General features: G+C 39.8%; 2 protein-coding genes across 3 annotated transcripts; both read right to left on the bottom strand.

Annotated features, from left to right (window-relative positions):
* Positions 1-9500: 9500 nt before the first annotated feature.
* On the bottom strand, positions 9501-11373 carry LOC127659985 (uncharacterized). 2 transcript variants are annotated; one of them, XM_052150012.1, is made up of 6 exons: positions 11303-11373; positions 10791-11105; positions 10357-10656; positions 10016-10048; positions 9760-9840; positions 9501-9666 (listed from the first exon to the last, which is right to left on the bottom strand). In XM_052150012.1, exons 1-6 carry the CDS (start codon positions 11361-11363, stop codon positions 9605-9607), a joined length of 852 nt encoding a protein of 283 aa, XP_052005972.1. In that variant the 5' UTR covers positions 11364-11373; the 3' UTR covers positions 9501-9604. The 2 variants fall into 2 exon arrangements, with proteins under 2 accessions (XP_052005972.1, XP_052005971.1); XM_052150011.1 differs by having other exon boundaries at positions 10016-10051.
* A 925-nt stretch (positions 11374-12298) lies between these two features.
* LOC127659984 (uncharacterized) lies at positions 12299-17635 on the bottom strand. The gene is made up of 9 exons (XM_052150010.1): positions 17546-17635; positions 16153-16461; positions 15719-16018; positions 15161-15187; positions 14935-15006; positions 14137-14165; positions 13962-14036; positions 13581-13649; positions 12299-13306 (listed from the first exon to the last, which is right to left on the bottom strand). The coding sequence occupies exons 1-9, from the start codon at positions 17604-17606 to the stop codon at positions 13199-13201; spliced, it is 1050 nt and encodes a 349-aa protein (XP_052005970.1). The 5' UTR covers positions 17607-17635; the 3' UTR covers positions 12299-13198.
* Between the last annotated feature and the right edge of the window lie 4527 nt (positions 17636-22162).

Consider the following 22162-nt stretch of genomic DNA (forward strand, 5'->3'; position numbering starts at 1 on the left):
ACAAAAAACATGGTTAGTCTATTACAGTTTTACTAAATAAACATGGTTACTTTTTGGTTTTTAAAGCCATGTTTCCATCAAAAAGACATCCCTTTACGAAATATTACCATGGTTTCACTATACTAAACCTGCAGTAGCCATCTAACTTTTTTTTTTTTTTTGTACCATGGCCTTACAAATTAACCATTGTATTACTATAGAAAAACTAACCATGTATTTTGGCAGAATGGTTATGGTTACTGTAGTAGAACCATGGTAAATGTTACAATTTCTTTTCTACAAATACCATAGTTGAACTATAGTTACTGTTGTAAATTCATGGTTAAATTTCCTTAGGAATGGATAAAGGTAAAGCAAAGGAATGCAAAACCTATTGAGAGGGAATGCAAAATGATTTCACAAAATAAATTCCCTCCCTGTTCTCTAAGGGAAGCCGATAGATTCTTTGAACTGGTTTTCAGATAGCTAATCTGAGTTCACATGGTGTAAGCTGATTGGTCCATTCGGTTCACATGGTGTAAGCTGATTGGTCCTTTGATGTGTAATTAGGTAGCCAATCAACTTGCATACTCTCCCTTTGCCTAACATTTAAATTTGCTCAATTTGCAAGTAAGCAAGATTCACTGCAGCACGCTGTGAGAGTTTCCTCTGAAAATGCAATTTGCTCAGGTGGTTGCTGTGTGCTGTGCCCTCTCCGGGAACCAGCACCTTATCGTGGTGGAGAGGTTTGTGTGCCCTTATGAACCTGAGGGCTGAGTTGTCTGGAGCCAGGTGCTACTGGTAGGGCAAAGTGGTCTCAGGTGAGGGGCCAGACTAAGAATGTTTCACAAAGACTCAAAATGAAAATGGCAATCCACTCATTCAGGTTTTGTGCTAAGTACAGCATTGTGGCAAGAGGGACACAACGGAAGGAGGTTCCCCTTCTGTCACTCACTCGACCATGCGTCAATGTTGTTGAGGGGGATGAGACAGGGGATGAGACGTATCTAGTATAGGAGCAGACCGCTCCAGTCACTCTCTAGGTTTTCTCTCCACAGAGTATTTAGTTATTCGGCTGTGGCCATTTAACGCTCATTATATGTGATGGGGAAGGTGTTCTTTTCCTTTCCTATTATTTCAGGGGGAAAAGACCCCACGGAGACCACATCCCGCCCTGTTATCATGTGGCAAATACATCATATGGGCGCACAGCTGCACATGAAAGAGATGCGGTGGTAGGTCCTGCCTCAAACGGGAGGAGCTCTACAGACACAGCGACCGGGGCAGACAGTCGCTCAGAAAAGAGATGCTCTGAACCGTGGAGAGCTTGCTCTTTTCCCAGTTGACCCGAAGCCCTAGACAGCTGAGGTCCGAGAGCTCCAGGTCCCTGTGTGCACACAGCAACTCTCAAGAGTGTGCTAGGATCAGCCAGTCATCGAGGTAGTTGAGTATGCGGATGCCCACTTCCGTTAAAGGGCAAGAGCTGCCTCTGCAACCTTTGTGAAGACACGAAAGGACAGGTACAGGCCAAAGGGGAGGACCTTGTACTGATACGCCTGGCCGTCAAAAGCAAACCATAGGAAGGGTCTGTGTCGAGGTAAAACCGAGACGTGAAAGTACGCATCCTTCAGGTCCACCACCTCAAACCAATCTTGATGCCGGATGCATGCCAAAATGCACTTCTGCCTCAGCATCTTGAACGGGAGTCTGTGCAAGGCCTGGTTCAGAACTCGCAGGTCCAGGATTGGACGCAACCCCCACCATTCTAGACAGGCTCTATCTACCCTTCTGCAGAAGGACCGCGTTTTCCGCACGCAAGACGGCGCGCGTTCTCACCCTTCACCGGTGTGAAGTGGACCCTGCAGAACCGGGGAGGTCGCCTGGCAAACTGAATCGCATAGTTGAGTCGGAGGGTCCATCCCACATTGAGGAGCATCACTTCGACCCGAGGTGGCTGCGCTGAGGGAACCCTCAAAACACACCTTTCTACGCTTACCAGGCGTAGGGCAGGTTGGTGACTAAGGAGGAGGGCCTTTTGGGCCATACTCGAGACTTGTCACAACCGGCTGGCCGGGGGTGTCGTTTATGCAGTGCAGCCGGACGCGCTATGCTGGGGCCAAGGACTCGGCTTGGGCTGGGGTGGAGCCATCTGGGCTTTCGCCGCAGCAGGGGGATGCTCTCAGTGAGCAGACGGGGTATGCACTCTTGTGCCGTGCTGAGGCAAGATGTACTGTTCTTTTACCACCGAGAACTGTTGGGAGAGGGGCGAGTTCAAGAAGCGTGCCTTGTCAGCGTCCCTCATATCAACCAGATTCAGCCATAGGTGGTGTTCCTGGACCACAAGAGTGAACATCGTCTGCCCGAGTGCCTGCCCTGTGACCTTCGTCACCCGGAGGGCGAGGTCGTTCGCCGACCGCAATTCATTGGGGTCAGAACTACCATAGTGCAGTTCTTTCAGTGCCTTGGCCTGGTGGACTTGCAGGAGGGCCTTGGCATGCAGGGCAGAGGCGGCCTGACCAGCGGCACTGTAGGCTTTGGCCAACAGAGACGACGTAGTCCTAAAGGCCTGGAAAACACCCAGGGGCCTACTCTGCACTAATTGTGCAGATGGAGAGAAAGCCGCTGGAATGCGCCGTATATCCAACAGCAAATGCTTCTCGTTGAGAGGTGAATGGACCAGCAGTGAAATTCAGATTTCTGACACACAACAGCTCGGCTCCAAAGAAAAAATCTGAATGAGTGGATGCATTCCAGCTTATTTTATACTCGTATTTCTGGGGGAAATTCTATGCAAATTCCACTCACCAATTTTCATTGGCCTTTTCTCAAAGATCGGAGTTATTTGGGGCTCCCAAGAATGACCCTTAGTGTCACTAAATTTTTTCAATGTTGAGTGTGTGACAGAAGAGGAACTTAGGTTGTTGCTGGAAGAGGTATAAGGGAGGCCAGCAGGGAGTGCTCACCCTGCGGTCTGTCTGGGTCCTAATGCCCAAATATAGTGATTGGGATACTATACCGAAAAAAGGCACCATCCTTCGTATGAGATGTTAAACTGAGGTCTTGACTCTCTGTGGTCATTAAAAATCCCAAGACACTTCTTGAAAAGAGTAGGGTTGTAACCCTGGTGTCCTGGCCAAATTCCCCCCATTGGCGCTCATCAGTCCTGGCCTCCTAATAATCCCCATTCTTTAATTAACACTATAACTCTACTCTCTCCTCTCCATCATAAGCTGGTGGGTGGTGAGTTTACTGGTGCACTCTGGCTGCTGTTACATCATCCAGGTGGATGCAGCACACTGGTGGTGGTTGAGGAGAGTCCCCTGTTCACTGTGTAAATTGCTTTGAGTGTAGTGCTATATAAATTTAATGTTTATTCATTCATGATTGGTTCCATTATCTCTTTAATTTATTAAAAATAAAAATAAAGAATATAAAAATATATTTTATTTTATTGTTTTGTAATTGTCTTTAAAATATTATTATGTATCTTTATTTGTTTTGCAATTTTACACTATCTTTGCATTTTGCACATACTTTGTTGTGCCGGGACTCTAAAGACACGAATATGTAACAGTGTTTTGGAAAATTACCATGCATTTAAGTGTGTAAGCCCGTTTATCGGTCCAATGGCGGTCTCCAATAATACGGGTGAAGGTCTCTGTGTGTTACTTTCTTTCCTTGTACACAACACAACAAGATTAAATGAAATACATTTTCTCTTATGTATTACCTCGTTATTTCATCTGACTCCATAAATGAAAAAGGTTTTTAATGATATCTGAGCATCTTTAAAAGTGAACGAATGTTTGATTATTCTTTTAACTCCTTTAATTATATTTTTAATTATATTTTAGATTAAGAAACTATGTCACTTTGAGGTCCTCGCATGTTTTTGTCTACACCGCGGGTCTCATGATCACAGCCAGTATTGGATCATCAAACAGAGGTAATTTCTATATACCTCAGATCGGTCACATTCATGCTCACACAATCAAAGATACTTCAGTATAGCCCCCATGGAATTGCATACACTTGAATTTAACTTAACGTTTTCTTCAGTAGAGGTCACGGCCACTATTACAGATGTAAGTTGACCAACATAACTTATCTTGTAATAGCTTTGGATTGGCCATGCGTGGTTTCCCACGTACACTTATCTGGAGAAACATCAAATCAAAGCAGAGGTAAGACACACCCGAATTTAGATTGGTCAAGCAGCATTTGCTGTTCTAAACAGAAATTCCCTTTTTGTCTTTGCAAACCAAGTACACTTGAATTGATGCCAAATATTAGTCTTCACTAATCTGACGCAGACTTGCGGTAACATACGAATCGTTTAATCTGTTTGGGAAACACAATGTCAGAGTCAGTCAGAATAAAATCAAATGTTGACAATTTATTGACCAGGTAACATAATCAATTCATCAATTCCAATTAGACAGTGATAAGTCAAAGTTAGACATTTTATCAAAACATAAGAAATTCAAATTGCGATCACCAGATATAAATTACACACAGTAAACTGTGTGGATCGTCTGACTACAGAGAACCATGAACAATGTGTCACATCTCCTTAAATACCCAAACCATAAACAAAGGGAATTTTGGGAGTGGTTAGGTTTGGAAGTCCTGGGGACATACCTCATTAACATACAAGCAGGGATGGGGACAGACCTCCAGAATTATAAAGCATTTGGCAAAGACCTTATAACTTTGTTGTCATTAAGTTTTACAAACCTGGGAATAAGAGCACTATACCAGATGCACTGAGACATTTTAAATGATTCCAAACATGTTACACTAGTTACATTATTTGTATACATCAGATATAGACTTTTGTTACATACAGATCATAGGTGATTTTGAGCTGAAGAGGAATGGGTGAGGGGAAGAGAGGAGAGAATGGGACAGATGTGGAAGGGCAACAATGAGGTGTGAATTTGCAGTCTTCGCTCAGTGGGGTGTGGTGCCTCAGGAAGAGTTGCTAATTGCGAGAAAGTTAATTTGTTGATTTTCTCAAAGATCATACATTTGCTCTTTGCCTTTGAATGCAAACACATTGGCACCCTGCCTTACAGTTTCCTCCGCTTCAGAAGAGTCCCTGTGGGGTCACTGTGTCTTAGTTTCTATTTTTATCTCAGTCGCAGAAGAGTGTGCAGTTGCGAAGGGCTGAGAGCCAGTGCCATGTCAGTTGATGTCCGTATGGATCTGATGAGGCAAGTCGCAACACTGTGTCTGGTTGAGGTTAGCACATGTGTTCAGTTCATAGAGTCCATCATGGCATTTGTGGCTTGTTCAGTGGACATGTCATTCCATCATGGAGAAACATCTGCTTCTGGTTGTACCTTTAATGATGATCTGACTCTTAGAAGAATTCTCTGACATCTCCATTGGTGGTCTTCTGGGCAGACCTCAATTAGGTGAAGGAGTTCCCACTGGCAATGCATATACACCTGAACAGCTTCTTAAATGACCATGTAAAGATGAAACTCTAAAGAATTAATGTTATACTGACATGAGAAATGGTTGAGTAATACATCAATACATGATGAAAAGACAAACAATGAATTCATGTCACAAGTGCGAGTGGTAATCCAGGTCTCAAGTGTATCTTTAAAAATGCAAAGATGACTAATTAATCTGATTTTGGCAATTAGAACATGTATCATCAATATACATTATTACAGTGGATTCTAAATTAAAGGAAACATACCACAAAGTCAGTATAACTAGTATTGTCATCAGTGGCAGGCATCATTAAACATATAGCTATAATAATAATTATATGATTTTAGAATCACAGTTACAGACATATACAATAACAGTGTTAATTCAAAATTATCTAATATGTGTGATTTGGTGGCTAAGTCACAATCGATGATATGTGCCTATTTTCAAAATGTGTAGTGATCGATAGAAGTGTCTGCATTTCATATCGTCAACTTCTTTTATTTTTACATTGTTATTAGCGATGTGTTGAAAATCAGGGGCCCTCTGGTTTGCAACCATTCCAACAACAATCAACTGGTTTGATTTATATGTAGGTGGAAGTGTCAAAATTTGGGTGGCAAGTTTGCTTGCAATTAATAATTAAATCATCGATGTGTGACTGTAGCCATGCACATGTCCCATGTATATTACAGTATTTAAAGGGAAGTTGTAAATAGTGCCTGTTTTATGGAAACAGGTTTGTAATGTCCTATGTGTGAGAGGCTATGTGTATGTGAGAGGCGGGCCAGATCTTCAGTGGATTAGTATTTTTGGAATCTAGGCCATTATTTTGTTCCATGATGTGTAGTAATAAAAGTGAGCTCTGTATGTTTAGGAGATGGGTGGAACCTGGTCTAGAGCAATTGGTGTTGCATAATTTTTGGTGCTGGTGCTAAACCGGGAGGCCATACAGCTATTTTTGTTTTCGTGGAGCTGTGAGGTGTGAATGGCCTGTTAGATTTGCTTTCGCACCCATCTCCAGCATGGCCAAATTGATGTCCTAGCTTGAGGCAGGGGGATCAGAATTATTTTTGCATCTATCCCTCATGACATTGCAACCTGAAATATGAACAACTACAGAAAGAGAAAACAGTTAATGTTGAACCTTTAATTAATTTGCATTTAGACATGTGGTACTTTATTTTCCTCTGATGGTCAAAGCCAAACTGTTACAGACAGCTTTAGTCTCATACTGTATGGTTTGTGCCATCAGGGGAAGAAACATGTACCATTACAATGTCTAATGCAAATTCATGTCAGAGGTCAAATTAGACTGAGCATTTTTGGTGAGATCTGAATTACTGCTGATATTTTAGTGCAGTTTGAAGTGTGAAGCACCTTAAGCTGTTCTCACAGTTGAGTCTGCACAGTCTGCTGTTGTGAGCAATATAGGCCCCAGTTCTGCTGGGGAACTTTCTGAGCTTTGTTTTATTTTTATTGCTCCCAACACAGCTCTGTGGTCAAAGAATCAATTCACATTTTTGGTGATGTGTCTTCTGCTTTTTAAGGGTGCTATTCACACGTTTGATCATCTATGACCTATGATCTCGGTGGTCTGTTTAGGGTTATGAAATTTTTGCCTGATGTTTAGCATTTTACACACACATTTTTTCATTGTCTATCCAGTGGAATGGTTCCCCTGATCAGATTTTAAATGAAATTGGTGCTTCTCAGCAAGAGATGATTTGGTTCATTATCATGTGCCACTGTTTTTACAGCATTGGTGCACAGCAAACAATGACCGTATATCCCGCCCTCTTGGCACTGATAAAAGAACCAATGAAATCCAAATCACAACAATTTTCAGGGCCGGTAAGGTTGTTCGGTTGGCAGTGTCACTACAAATATACATGTCTAATATACATCTGCAATGCCATGCATAACCTTTCCCCGTCTGTGGCCATGCATGTCCATTATAATATAATGCATATTATAATGTGATTTATAATACAACTATATTATATAAAAATAGTATAAATTAAAATAATTTTATCACTGGTTTCTGGAAGGCTTCTGGAACGATGTATTTTATCGTCTCTTAAAATCATGCCTTCAGTGATCTTGACTAGTTGGTCCTGCTGCAGGTGCGGTGTCAGGTCTCCATCAGAACTCCACAGTTCTTGTTGGTACTGTTTTAAGTGAATAGAAATAGTCTGAACCGCACTCACAGCAGGAACAATCAGCCTGTCAGGCTACCATTCATCTCCCTTCAAGTGTTTAAGAGGTAACCCATAGCCAAATCAGGCACTAACATACATTGCAATCTTAGGTAATTAATTTAAATAAATCTACACATAGCTAGGCTAAATCACTAGTTAAATTATCTATGAGCATCACTGCTCCAGGTACACATTATAAGTCAGGTCACAAGAAGTTTAAGCCAACTGGGCAAGCAGGCCCAGCCACGCACAGAGATTTAGTTCATTAGCAGTATACCCTATGGCCAGGAAGGCCAAGGCAAATTTAGCTAGCACACACTCGATGCGCATGGTACTTCAGAGCAGCAGCAGTACACAAGGCTTGGCGGTAGATCTGCTTGATGGGGGTCGTATTTTGTGTTTTTTTGTTATGCATTTGTGCAGCTTCCTTGCTTTGTCTGGGGAACTTTTTATGTCTAATTGCGTAGCAGCATATCATACATGTTTGATGGAGTCTATGTTCTAGTAGTAGCAAGTCAAGGGTTGTATTTATGCCTAAAATCCATTTGTCCTTCAAATCCTGCAATGAGAGGACAGCAGTTGTAAAGTCCATAATCTTCTTTTGTGGTTTTATAGATGTTTAAAAAGCAGTCAGACCCCAGATTCAGTCTCTCATGTCTCTCTGTGTCATTCATATTTATTCCTCCATGAATCCATGAATCAGTAGATCTTTAGAGCCTTGTAGATGATGTGCAATCAGAATGAGAATTATTACAGGGCAGAGTGACATTTTCACCATCAGTGCAGAAAACATTGTCACTTTCTTTCCACTGGTACCTAACAAATGGGGGATATATGTGTTTATACTGTATGATGTATTAATAAACCGTTTTTACATGCAACACATCAGAAAGGAGACTGAAAATGTGTATTTTTTTAAGATGTCTTTTCTCCCCTCCTTATTCCAAAATATAATTATCTGTCTTTATTTTATTTTTATTTTTTTTTAATTGTTTGAGGAGGTCTACCTCAAATTAGGTTTGCTGCATATGTGTTGCATTATCCTGTTTTTAATTATTAAATAAACTGAATTTCAGGGGTGTAAAGTAATGAATTACAAAAACTCACATTACTGTAATTAACCACTTTTTCCCAAGAATTGTACTTTTTAAAGTAGTTTAAAAATTGTACACTTTTACTTTTACTTGAGTATATTTTAAGTGCTGTAACTGTACTTTTGCTGTGCTATTTTCATAGATAACATCTAACACTATTTGCACATAGTGTAAATTGTTAATAGCATCTAACACTATTTACACTTAGTGTAAACTGTTAATAGCATCTAACGCTATTTGCACTTAGTGTAAACTGTTAATAGCATCTAACGCTATTTGCACTTAGTGTAAACTGTTAATAGCATCTAACACAATTGCACTTAGTGTAAACTGTTAATAGCATCTAACGCTATTTGCACTTAGTGTAAACTGTTAATAGCATCTAACACAATTGCACTTAGTGTAAACTGTTAATAGCATCTAACACAATTGCACTTAGTGTAAACTGTTAAACCTCTGAAGTTCCTCTTTGTGTTTTGTGAGTTGAGCTTACAGTTCTGTTTGAGAAATACTTAGTTTGACCACACTTGCTCAACCTACACTGAACAGTGGTCACCTCAGATTCCAGTTTAGACTGTTGGGAAACATTTCTGAACCATTTGAAGGTTAGTTCCACTTCTGTCTTTTAGTGGGATGCTGCATTGAATCTTTTCTAAGATGCTAAGTGCTAAGATAGATGTTACCCAGATGTGATTAAGTATTTATCTGAAAGCAGTAAATGTCACTCAACATAAGAATCATCTTATGAATCACTGAACCTGAATCATTATCACAGATTTGATTCAAACTTTATTTTAAAGCAGTCTGCACAATACTGAATGCTGGAAATGACATTCAAATCATGTTATTTTTGTCATTCCTTTATATTTTGAAATTATGTTTTTATTCTAAATTATAGTAGGTTTCACTCAGTCTTCTTGGTGTTTCAGCTCTTCTTTTGCTTTCTGAAAATAAAAACAATATTTCAGTTGATGTCTATGCGTCTGCTCACATAGATTGTTCTGAATCGTCAGACTGTGAAAACTTTAAAATCTCACCAGCTCTCCTTTCACGGATGATCTGAAGCAGAATAACTGTAGGAGTAGTTACTGCTGCAATCTCAACAATAATGATAATCACTAAAGGAAAGAGACACAGACACATTCAGGTGGAGGTTACATCACAAGAGAATAAACAAACTGAATCCACAAAACTCAGTATGACCTTTCTTGTGTAAATCAAATGAAAACAAAACAATATCTACAAAAAAGTTATCAGTTTAATGTACTGTAAAGTGGTAAAGACATTTTATACCTCTCAATAATAATCCAATTGACGTCTTACTGTCTGCTGAATGTAAAAGTGGAAAAAAAGAGTTGCATCAGACAAAGTGTTGAAATAATATAGAACCAAAAAAGCTAAACAAATGAAGACACTGATTCAAGAGGAATATTCATCTAGATGTTTCACAATTGAGAAAAATACACTTTTTGAGCCTCTGGTCTATAACTTATTATATCTTTAATCTGAAGGTGTTGGAATGAAGATGGATGTTATACTGTAAAATATTTTTCACCAACATTTGTCCTTAGTGGCAGTAATGTTATGCATATATAACAGAAAGCTTTATATAAAAGAGTTTGTTAGTCTTTTACCCAAATACTTGACAGTATAGCTGACTGAGGTCTTAATTTCAGTTCCTTTAGTAATCTGACATCTCCACTCTCTGTTGTTGTCTTCATTCAGGAGTGTTGTAGTCAGAGTGATGTAACAGTGTTCTGGAGAGGATGATATCTGATATCTGGAGTCTGTTTGCAGATTAACACCAGACTCATTCACCCAGACCAGATTAAATCCCTTTTTACACAAAGTATTTCTATCATCTGAATATAATTGACAGGAGAGAGTCACAGAGCTGCCTGGTCTGATCTCAGTCTGTGTAGATGGTGGAGAGACTGAAAGAGAAATTACGACAGAAATGACACAACAGACTTCACTCTTTTCAGTGAATATGTGAGTTTAAAGAGAGAATGGTTTACATTTCCCTTTAAATTCATCATAAAATAATTGAATGAATAGAAACACTGACCATGAAGAAAATGCAGATAAACATTTTCAGTATATGGTGTCTCTCCATTCACATTTTTCCAGCAGTTGTAAAGTCCATAATCTTCTTTTGTGGTTTTATAGATGTTCAGAGAGCAGTCAGACCCCAGATTCAGTCTCTCGTGTCTCTCTGTGTCATTCTTCTTTATTCCTCTAGAAAACAGTTTATCTGGCTCTGAATATCCTTCTCCATAATAGTTCCATTCAGTTGTTGTGCAGTCAGAACGAACATTATTACATGGCAGAGTGACATTTTCATCATCAGTGAAGAACACATGGTGTTCAACTTCACTGGTACCTGACACATAGAGCACGTGTGTGTTTATTCTGTATTTATATTAATTAATAAAAAACTGTTTTACATGTCACACAAACTCATATTTAATATTTACTTACAAATGTCAGAACTAAGAGTCTTAACAGTGATGAAAAATGAGACAATCTTTAGAAGTGCCTTTTATCGCTTTAACAAATATTTTATACAAATTTCTTTACCTGTGAGAGGTGAGCAGAGAATTATCAGTCCCAGCAGATATATGTGACATTTATCAGCCATTTTCTGTCTCTGTCAGTCTTCTTCTTTTCAATATATAAACTCTTCCTTTAAACATCATCAGCCCTTCCTGTATTTCTAAACATCTGATGATCAAACAGTTCAGAGTAAGAAATCATGATGCAACAAAGACACTGTGTAAACAATAAACTACATGATGATAATATACTGAAAATGAGCTTCTTACAGAAAATATATTCATTTACATTTAAGACGTGATCAAAAGGGGGAAAAATGCATAATTGGCTGTAATGTAATTATTAATGCTAAAAACATTTGTTGTTCTATAGGCAATATATAACAATAAAGAAATGATAAATCAAGAATTGTATATTCTGTATTTTAATTTGGATAAAGTATCCTAGTTATATTTTTAATTAGAGTTTAATAGGACTGGGTGGAAATCCCGATCTAATGTGCACTTTAAAAAATAACAAAATAAATAAACCAAACTAAATTGCAACTAAATTTGACAGCAGGGATCATCATATACCACCAAAACATCTTGGACATTTTGCTACTCGATTGTTCTTAACAAATGTACACATGTGAAGGGGTGATTTCTGTAACAGAGTTTTTAGAAAAATATATATTTTACCTCGAATACTTGTGCAGATTAATTATAACAGTTTCAAATGAATTTTCACTCAAAGAATGGGTTTGAAGCCTCTGCTTACTGAAGATTGAGACTTACCGTTTTAAAGTGAAAAACTTTATTATTGGATAAATAATAAAATGATAAATATGAAGTTAATTAGCAGATTCATTTTTTATAAGTGACTATTAATGTACACACATCATAAGTGATGTAACCTGGAGTCATCAAGTATTACAGGTCTAGAGGAGAAAGAGGAGACGATTGATACTTGTTCAGGTCAGAGGGGGTGTCAGGTATCAGAAGACTCAAAAGCAGAGGTGAGTGAAAAAACAAAGTCTTTATTAACTGAACAGAGATACAGAGACAAAACAAACAAACTGAACGAAACTTAAGTGTATGGTGACTGTCGGCAGTGGAGAACAGACAATTACATCAGAAAGCTCCATGTGCGATAATCTAAACGAACAAGAGCTCAGTCAAATCCAGAGAACAATCCTAACAATTCCTTCCACACACAAAAAAATAAGAAAATCAGAAAATTCATCTAAAATGTGCTTTATGTGGTAACATGTAAATTAACTGGTTTTATGTAAGTCAAAAGTATTATTTATCATCACTAAATCAAGCTGAATACAAAGGTTTTGCTAACAAACTAATTTAAGGGTTACATCGGTTAGAAATGTCTCCTTAATGTATTTATTACAGGTTACTATTTTTTACAGTGTACTTCTGCTAAAATGTGAAGAAAATGCATTTAAATATTTTTTAAATCATCTTGAGCATGTTTAAAGAACACTTGATAATATTTTAATGAGATTATATTAACAGATCAAACAGAACTGTCTTGTTTCCCTTTTGTTCTGTAACAATATTCTTCTTTACAGAGATATCACAGCCCATTGAGAAATCCAGAAGTTAAATATTGAATCTTAAAGGAAAAGTTTTTTTTCACTGATTTTAGTTTAAGAAGGAATTTACATGAAAACTGTCAGACATAGATTTCTGTGATATTCAGCATAACATGGATATAACAGCATAACAAAATATTATGCTTTCAAATATTTCAAAACAATATTTTAAATCAAGCAACACAAAAGTGAAAAAAATAATAATTAGGCAGTTGATTCTGTTATCTGAAAAAAGAAATGATGGGAATAAACACTTATAAGTTGTCATCGTCTTACTCCATCGAGCAATAATTCATTTTTCTGCTTATTTTATAACTGTTGGTGTTTGATGTTTATTTGGGTGGATTCTTGATCACAGAGGCAAAAGTTGCACTGCAGTTTTCCTGAACTCCTTTTGCTCCTCTGATGGCAGCGTATGTCACTTTATCATCAGAATGAACCTGAATCATCAGCACAGATACAGTCAGACAAAATGCAAATATCAATACACACATTATAACAGCGTCTTGACCACTTCAGTGATTCAGCTGAATTCATGTTTCAATACTGCAAACATGTCTGCCATTCCACAGGATGTCAATGTTACGTACTGGAGATTGTCCTGTTCATTGTTAGAAGATACTGTATTTAAACAAAGCTCTTATAATATCCTATTATATTTTTAAAACAAGCATGAGGAAAAGCAGAAGAAAATTTCCAGGTTTTGTTACTTACATTTTGACTTTCATTAGGTGATTTTCTGTAAGTGATGACCTCAGCATAAGCAACATCATTTGTCTTATCCTAAACATCAATGGAAACATGGTTATGATATTTGTGTAGATTAACTTTAATGATTCTTAATTAATAATCAGAACTGTTTGACTATAATCATTATAATAACTATTTAATGTGGATGCCGCGGTGTAGGGGTAAAATAATTACTTGCACCTCTGCTGTAGTTTAATAGACCTGGTGTATATTATAAAGTATATTAGAATTTAAAGCAGATGTTTGAAGACGTGTTCTCCAAAGTTATGAAGTAACATGTCAAATGTGTGTTAATATGAATGTGTGAGTTTTGATTGTGTTTATTTAATCTTGTTGTTTACTAACATGATCATCAGCAGCAGGAGGGATGAAACCGTTGATGGTCTCACAGACTGAAGGATCTGACCTCTTATCTGACCCCTGAACACAAATCTCAGTTACAATGAAAATATCTCACAATGAAATAAACTTATTTTATATGAAGTATGTCACTCCAAAATACAGATTTTTCAATACATACTTGTGGATCCTGAGTCTTTTTACTTTTGTCTGAAATAAATGTCATTAGATCATTATAACAGGAAAAATGTACACACACACACACACACACACACACACACACGCGTTGTGTTTCCATGTTTTATGAGGACTTTCCATAGACATAATGGTTTTTATACTGTATAAACTTTATATTCTATCCCCTAAACCTAACCCTACCCCTAAACCTAACCCTCACAGAAAACTTTCTGCATTTTTACATTTTCAAAAAACATAATTTAGTATGATTTATAAGCTGTTTTCCTCATGGGGACCGACAAAATGTCCCCACAAGGTCAAAGATTTCGGGTTTTACTATCCTTATGGGGACATTTGGTCCCCACAAAGTGATAAATACACGCTCACACACACACACACACACACACACACACACACACACACACACAGGTCTACCTATCATTATGAGGACTTTCCATAGACATAATGATTTTTATATTGTACAAACTATAGATTTTATCCCTTAAACCTAACACTCACAAAAAACATAATTTAATATAAAATTATGGGGACACAATAAATGTGTATAGCATCATACAATACCCTTGTAATTACCAGTTTGTAACACACACACACACACACACACACACACACACACACACAATTTTCCCTTTTTAAATCTCTCAAACGGACATTAAGATCATATTTATGCATTACATCTTAATAAAACATTGTGTTTACATTTTTATTATGAAGTTTGATTTACTGCCATTTTTAGTTGCCTGTTTCAGAATATCATGAATCTTGAATAATAAAATCTCACCAGCTCTTCTTTTACAGATCAGCCAGAGAAGAAGAAGAAGAGCAACTACAGCAACAGTTACAGCAGGAATCACTGCAGCAGAAAACACATGGAGAAGACTGTAGTGCAACACAATAAATGACATGATTACATTTGTTCAATGTCACAGAAAGAAATATATTCATATATTGACAAACAGTCTGCCAATAATCTGACAGATGTTTACACTTCATCTCATATTTCATACCTTCGTATAACCATCTATTTGAGGTGTCTGTCAGTTATAGGGGAGAAAAGAGAGACACATCAGTCAAAGTCTTGAATTAAATGAATATTCTGGGTCATTTATAACAATATTTACAGTCAACATTTGTGGCATGCTGTCTATTCCCACTGACAATGATTTCAATGCATGCCTTATTTTATTACAACAAATGGAAATTGTGTTTAATAATACAAATAGTTTAACAGTTTTACCAGCTGAAAAGTAAATCAGGAAAGGACCTGGACGGGACGTGATGTGACTATTGTTGAACAGATTTCTGAGTGTTTTATGTATTAAATACTGTATGTGTCTGGATGTGTTGCTGATAGTCAAATGCATGATACACAGTGTACCCGTGCTTACTGTTAATATGATGATTTCATTACATAAACATAAACACAGGGGCATTTTCCTTTTTTTGCAAAACTATTATGACTGTTATTAAAAAAAATTGCTTTTGCAACTCTGCATTAATTGTGATCTTGATGTGTAACAGAGTCTTCTATAAATTATTTAGAGATTATTAGTTTGTTTTCTTACCCAAATACTTGACAGTATAGCTGACTGAGGTCTTAATTTCAGTTCCTTTAGTAATCTGACATCTCCACTCTCTGTTGTTGTCTTCATTCAGGAGTGTTGTAGTCAGAGTGATGTTACAGTGTTCTGGAGAGGATGATATCTGATATCTGGAGTCTGTTTGCAGATTAACACCAGACTCATTCACCCAGACCAGATTAAATCCCCTTTTACACAAAGTATTTCTATCATTTGAATATAATTGACAGGAGAGAGTCACAGAGCTGCCTGGTCTGATCTCAGTCTGTGTAGATGGTGGAGAGACTGAAAGAGAAATTACGACAGAAATGACACAACAGACTTCACTCTTTTCAGTGAATATGTGAGTTTAAAGAGAGAATGGTTTACATTTCCCTTTAAATTCATCATAAAATAATTGAATGAATAAAAACACTGACCTTGAAGAAAATGCAGATAAACATTTTCAGTATATGGTGTCTCTCCATTCACATATTTCCAGCAGTTGTAAAGTCCATAATCTTCTTTTGTGGTTTTATAGATGTTCAGAGAGCAGTCAGACCCCAGATTCAGTCTCTCGTGTCTCTCTGTGTCATTCTTCTTTATTCCACTAGAAAACAGTTTATCTGAATATCCTTCTCCATAATAGATCCATGTAGTTGTTGTGCAGTCAGAACGAACATTATTACATGGCAGAGTGACATTTTCACCATCAATGAAGAACACATGGTGTTCAACTTCACTGGTACCTGACACATAGAGCACGTGTGTGTTTATTCTGTATTTATATTAATAAATAAAAAACTGTTTTACATGTCACACAAATTCAAATTTAATATTTACTTACAACAGGCGCCTGCAGGATTTAATCTGAGGGTACACACAGAAATCTGCCTAATATCCAAGTGTGTGTGTGTGTGTGTGTGTGTGTGTGTGTGTGTGTGTGTGTGTGTGTGTGTGTGTGTGTGTGTGTGTGTGTGTGTGTGTGTGCAAAAAAACAACACCAAAGCGTTCAATTCTGGTGACATTGAGAGTAGCATTCATGTAACTATTAGCTAAAACATTTAAAAAGTGACCAGACAGACGCGTTTTCGCGCTAAAAAAGCAAAACGCAACTAGGTGTCTCGAGTCAAGTTTTTAATTAAGTTTTTTTTTAACTGACAGCGTCTAAAAATGCAGCGCTCCCATGAGAGATGCTAAAAACACAATGTGAGGCAGTTTTCAAAAGACATCCATCTAGTGAATGTTTACATGGAAAACGATTGAGAAACAGCGTGAACACGTTCAGTTTGAACATCCCCTTGTTCAAATGACACATCACTATATGAAGTTTCTCAAAGTTACCTCTCAAAAACACAACATTTTGTTTCAGTATATTGTAGGTACATTTACACTATATCCAGCGCTGTTTGTTCTCTGTATTCGTAAATATCCAGATACTGTTTTACTGTGTGAGAAACCGCTCCACATGATTCAGTGAGAGAGCTCTGAATGAATTGTACTGAATCAAGAATCGATTCAGACCATTTTTCAAGCCTGTTTGGCCAATTCACTGAAAAGAACCGACTCAAAATAATTATTCATTCGCAAATTGGCATTGCTAGTTCTTTTAAACAGCCAACAGAAATAAGGGACACATTTCATGACTGATGAAATATTCTGAGAGTAAATATTTCTCAGGTCAGTCATGGTACACACAGTGCATAGCTGTACAGCTGCAGGGCCCCTGCTTACAAATGTCAGAACTAAGACTCTTAACAGTGACGATAAATAAAACAATCTTCAGAAGTGCCTTTTAACTCTTTAACAAATATTTTATACACATTTCTTTACCTGTGGCAGGTGAGCAGAGAATTATCAGACCCAGCAAATATATGTGACATTTATCAGCCATTTTCTGTCTCTGTCAGTCTTCTTCTTTTCAATATATGAACTCTTCTTTTAAACATCATCAGCCCTTCCTGTATTTCTAAACATCCGATGATCAAACAGTTCAGAGTTAGACATCATGATGCAACAAAGACACTGTGTAAACAATAAACTACATGATGGTGAATTAATATCGCATTATGATAATAAACTGTCAATAAGCAGCTTACAGACAAATACATTGATACAAATATATGCATATAGATTCCAAATTAAATCAGAAAGAGAAAATTAGTTCACATATTTCCTTTATTGGTGCTTCTGAATTATTTTCTTTATTTGTAGAAAATGTTTTTTTTTTCTTTTAATTTATTCTCATTTAAATGTCCTTTTCCTGCATGATCTTTGACCTTTTGGTCTTCAAATATGTTATCTTTTCTATATGGTTGAGGAAAGAGCACTTTTATTTATCCAAATAAAGTCTCATGTGACACCAGTAGTTATCCATCTCTCTGATTAAATCTATTTAAATTTCCAGAGGTGGGGACAAGTCAAACATTTTGAAGTCACAAGCAAGTCCCAAATCTTAACCATCATGTCCGAGTCAAGTCTCAAGTCTTATCATGTCTGAGTCAAATCTGAAGTCTTATCAAGTCTGAGTCAAATCTCAAGTCTTATCAAGTCTGAGTCAAATCTCAAGTCTTATCAAGTCCGAGTCAAGTCTCAAGTCTTATCAAGTCTGAGTCAAATCTCAAGTCTTATCAAGTTCGAGTCAAGTCTCAAGTCTTATCAAGTCTGAGTCAAATCTCAAGTCTCAGTGCAGACAAATCAAGCAAGTCCTGCAAAGTATCAAGTCATATCGTCTGAAGTCACATTTTTGCATATTAATTAATTCATGCCACAATAATTCTTTTTAAAGCAAAAATTGCATTACTGTTTATAATAAGTTATTGAGAAAAACAATCAAGTCATTACGTGATACTATGTTCACAGAAGTGACGTGACGTACTTTTTTTGTAATGTTAACAAACACAAAAAAAAAGTCTGTTTAGTGTATTAAAACTATTGCGTGAATTGGGGAGGCAGATATTGAAGCGGGATATTTATGACCGATGTCCTCTGTCTGGCATTAGACTTTGGTTGTGTCCAGGGCTGGACTGGCAATCTAGCATAGTCCCGGTGGGCCGACGCACTTTGGGGCGATCAAGGGCGGACTGGCCATCAGGAGAACCAAGCGTGCTAGTGGGTTGGCCGCAAAACTGGCCGAATGGGCCGCAATAAGCTAAAATGAGCCGTACTCCCCTCCAAGGCCAGTAGGACAGTAGGACCAAGACCACGTCGTCACTGACTATAAAAGCCTACAGCGCCGCTGGTCAGGCTGCCTCCACCCTGCATGCCATGGCTCTCCTGCAAGTACACCAAGCCAAGGCACTCAAAGATCTGCACCTAGGTAGTCCTGATCCCGACGTGCTGCAGGAACTGCGCTCTGCCACCGACCTCACTCTCAGAGCTACGAAGGTCACAGCGCAAGCACTCGGTCGGGCGAGATTTCAATTTGGTCGAGATGCACGGCATTGAGAAGGCACACTTTCTCAACATCCCTGTCTTCAAGTTCGGCCTCTTCGGTGACACCATCGACACTTCGCACAGCAGTTTTCGGCGGTGAAGAGGCAGACGGAAGCTATATTTCACATCATACCGCGCCGCCGCCTTAACGCAGCCTACGCCCCGTCTGCCCGCCGAGGGTACACCCTGCGGCAGCTCCGCTTCAAAAGGGCCCAGGTCTCAGTCTGCAGCGTTGAACGCCCCACAGGCGGTGTACACCCCCCATCTCCATGACCCCCTCTAGGACCCATGAAGCTTCTAAGCGCCCCTGAGACAGAAGACCCGGGCAGTCAGATGTTCGCTCTGGAGCTGGTACCAAGACCACTCCATCCCCCGATGGATCGCTTTCCTTATTCTTCGTTGCCGCACCCTCTTCGCTGCGGTACCACATTGTTAATAAAAGAGCGATTTCCTCACTTCCTGGGTCATCTAGCTGGTGCACGCCGTTCTCACCGTGCTCAGGCCAGCGCTAACGAGTTCCAAAGACATCCCTAGAGGACCTCCTCCTCAGTCTGTAACCCACTCCCTGCCTGGTGTGCGGAGCAAGGGAAGTGCTTTGAGTCTTTCTCAGTACCCAAGCCTCGGTACGCGCTTCTGCTTCCTGACGCATTATTACCTAACCACAGCAGGTCCAATCTTGCGAGTTCTCAACCGGACTTTACACAAACTCCCGTTCAGAATGCTCATGCAGAAAAAAATCATAACATGCGTTTGCATTAGATTGGTTCGCAGCGTTAGACCTGAAGGGTACTTCACGTCTCCATTCTGCCTCGGCGTCGGCCCTTCCTGCGGCTCGCGTCCGACCGCCATGCGTATCATTGAGACTCAATCTCAATGTCAGCACGCCCTACAACTGAGCGCATGCAGTCATGCTCAGGTGCCTCACTCCCTTCAAGCCAGGCACAGGGGTTCCTCTAAAACAGTTCCAGAGGCTCCTGGGGCATATGGCATCCTCGGGAGACTGAGCCGAGGAAGGCTCGGGAGACTGAGCCGAGGAAGGTGGCGCCGTAGGAGGCTCTAGAGGCGACGCCCTGGAAGGCTCTGGAGGCGGAGCCGAGGGAGGTGGCGCCGTAGGAGGCTTTTAGAGGCGGAGGCCTGGAAGGCTCTGGAGGCGGAGCCGATGGAGGTGGCACCGTAGGAGGCTCTAGAGGCGGAGGCCTAGAATGCTTTGGAGGCTCTGGAGGTGGAGCCGAGGGAGGTGGCGCCGTAGGCGGCTCTAGAGGCGGAGTTCTGAAAGGCTCGAGAAGCTTGAGAGGCAGAGGTCTGGGAGGCTCAGGAAGCTCGAGAGGTGGTCGCGCCGCTCGGGTTGATTCATATGAGACAGCTTCAGCACTGGCTTCAGACTCAAGTGCCGAGATGGGCATGGTGCTGCGGCACATACTGTGTGTTAATCATCCCTCCCTGCCATCAGACTTTCAACCCTTGGACAGACCTCAGTTTTTTGCGGACAGGAGTCCCTCTACAGCAGGTGTCCAGATGTGTCGTGGTCACCACAGACGCCTCTCAATGGGGTTGGGGCACCATGTGCAATGGGCACGCAGCCGCTGGCTCCTGGACGGGCCCCCACTTGCATTGGCACATCAACTGCCTTGAGTTGTTGGCTGTATTCCTTGCCCTGCAGAGGTTTCTGCTGCTAGTTTGGGGCAAGCACATCTTGATCCGTTCAGACAGCACCATGACGGTAGTGTGCATAAATCGCCACGGCGGCGTGCGCTCTCGTCATATGTCACAACTCGCCCAGCATCTCCTCCTTTGGAGTCAGCCATGACTCAGGTAGCTTCACACCACTCACATCCCGGGCGACCACAACACGACGGCGGACGCATTTTCATGACAGGTTTCACTCAGCGGAGAGTGAAGGCTCCACCCCTAGACGGTCCAGCCGATCTGGGACCGGTTCGGCATGGCACAGATAGATCTCCTTGCCTCCCAAGACAACTTCCATTGCCCACTCTGTTACTCCATAATGGAGGCCCCTCGCAGCACAGACGCGCTGGCACACAGCTGGCCCCGGGGGCTGCGCAAGTACGCTTTTCACCCAGTGAGCCTTCTTGCACTGGTGCTGTGCAAGGTCAGGGAGGATGAGGAACAGGTCACCTTAGTGGCTCCTTACTGGCCCACTCGGACCTGGTTCTCAGATCTCATGCTCTTATTGCATATAAATATACAGCGTTATGATAACCCCAGCTGCTTTCAACTTGATGATGAGAAACATAGAGAGAGAAAAGACCGTGGCTGGCTGGCTTGCTCCCATGCAATCATGTCGCCTGTTCCCGTGTGGGTACTGGGAACCTAAGAGCGGTATATGACGGCATTGGGGAGGGTTACGTGCAGCCGACACAGCTACTAGTACACAACAGTCTCAGCAGTTCACGTAACACGGTTTAGTGCATGGTGTTTTTAAATGGGACCCCTTGTTTGAAGGGGAACATCATGGTTATTGTTGTAACCTCCGTTGCCCGATGGAGGGAACAAAACGTTGTGTTCCCCTTGCCATGGCACTATTCCTACCACTGTAACATGCCGTAACCTTATTCTCGCCACCTCAGTGCAAATACCTGACTGACAGATGCTCACCCGCTCTCTGTATGTCCGGTGGGACATGCAAATTCTGTCTCAAGAGAGACCCCTTGTGTCACTACAATCGACACTCCATCGGGGAACGGAGGTTACAACAGTAACCATGACGTTTTGAGTTCTGAAATTTACAGTATGTTTTCATAGTGCCGTTACCTCTTATATGTCTAAACATCAAGGACTATTTGATTCTCCATTTCATGATCCCTTTAAAATGTTTTTAAAGTAGAAATCGGACAGACAGTGTTGAGATATATATATATATATATATATATATATATATATATATATATATATATATATATATATATATATTTTTTCTTTTTTTTTTTTTTAAAACAGCAACATACTTCTTTTTCAACACTTTCAGATTATTATTATAGATCTTGCTACTACAGT

This window comes from Xyrauchen texanus, chromosome 19 (assembly GCF_025860055.1).
Source record: "Xyrauchen texanus isolate HMW12.3.18 chromosome 19, RBS_HiC_50CHRs, whole genome shotgun sequence".
In the NCBI taxonomy this organism is placed as follows: domain Eukaryota; kingdom Metazoa; phylum Chordata; class Actinopteri; order Cypriniformes; family Catostomidae; genus Xyrauchen; species Xyrauchen texanus.

Bases quoted from the DNA above. Each gene is read 5' to 3' on its own strand.
- LOC127659985 (XM_052150011.1), bottom strand. From the start codon at position 11,363: ATGGCTGATAAATGTCACATATATCTGCTGGGACTGATAATTCTCTGC. The intron at 11,106-11,302 runs GTAAAGAAATTT...TCTATGTGTCAG, and splicing joins TCTCTGCTCACCTCTCACAG to GTACCAGTGAAGTTGAACAC. The intron at 10,052-10,356 runs GTAAAAGACTAA...TTTTACATTCAG, and splicing joins CTATACTGTCAAGTATTTGG to CAGACAGTAAGACGTCAATT.
- LOC127659984 (XM_052150010.1), bottom strand. From the start codon at position 17,606: ATGGCTGATAAATGTCACATATATTTGCTGGGTCTGATAATTCTCTGC. The intron at 16,462-17,545 runs GTAAAGAAATGT...TCTATGTGTCAG, and splicing joins TCTCTGCTCACCTGCCACAG to GTACCAGTGAAGTTGAACAC. The intron at 14,037-14,136 runs GTATGTATTGAA...ATTTGTGTTCAG, and splicing joins AAAAGACTCAGGATCCACAA to GGGTCAGATAAGAGGTCAGA.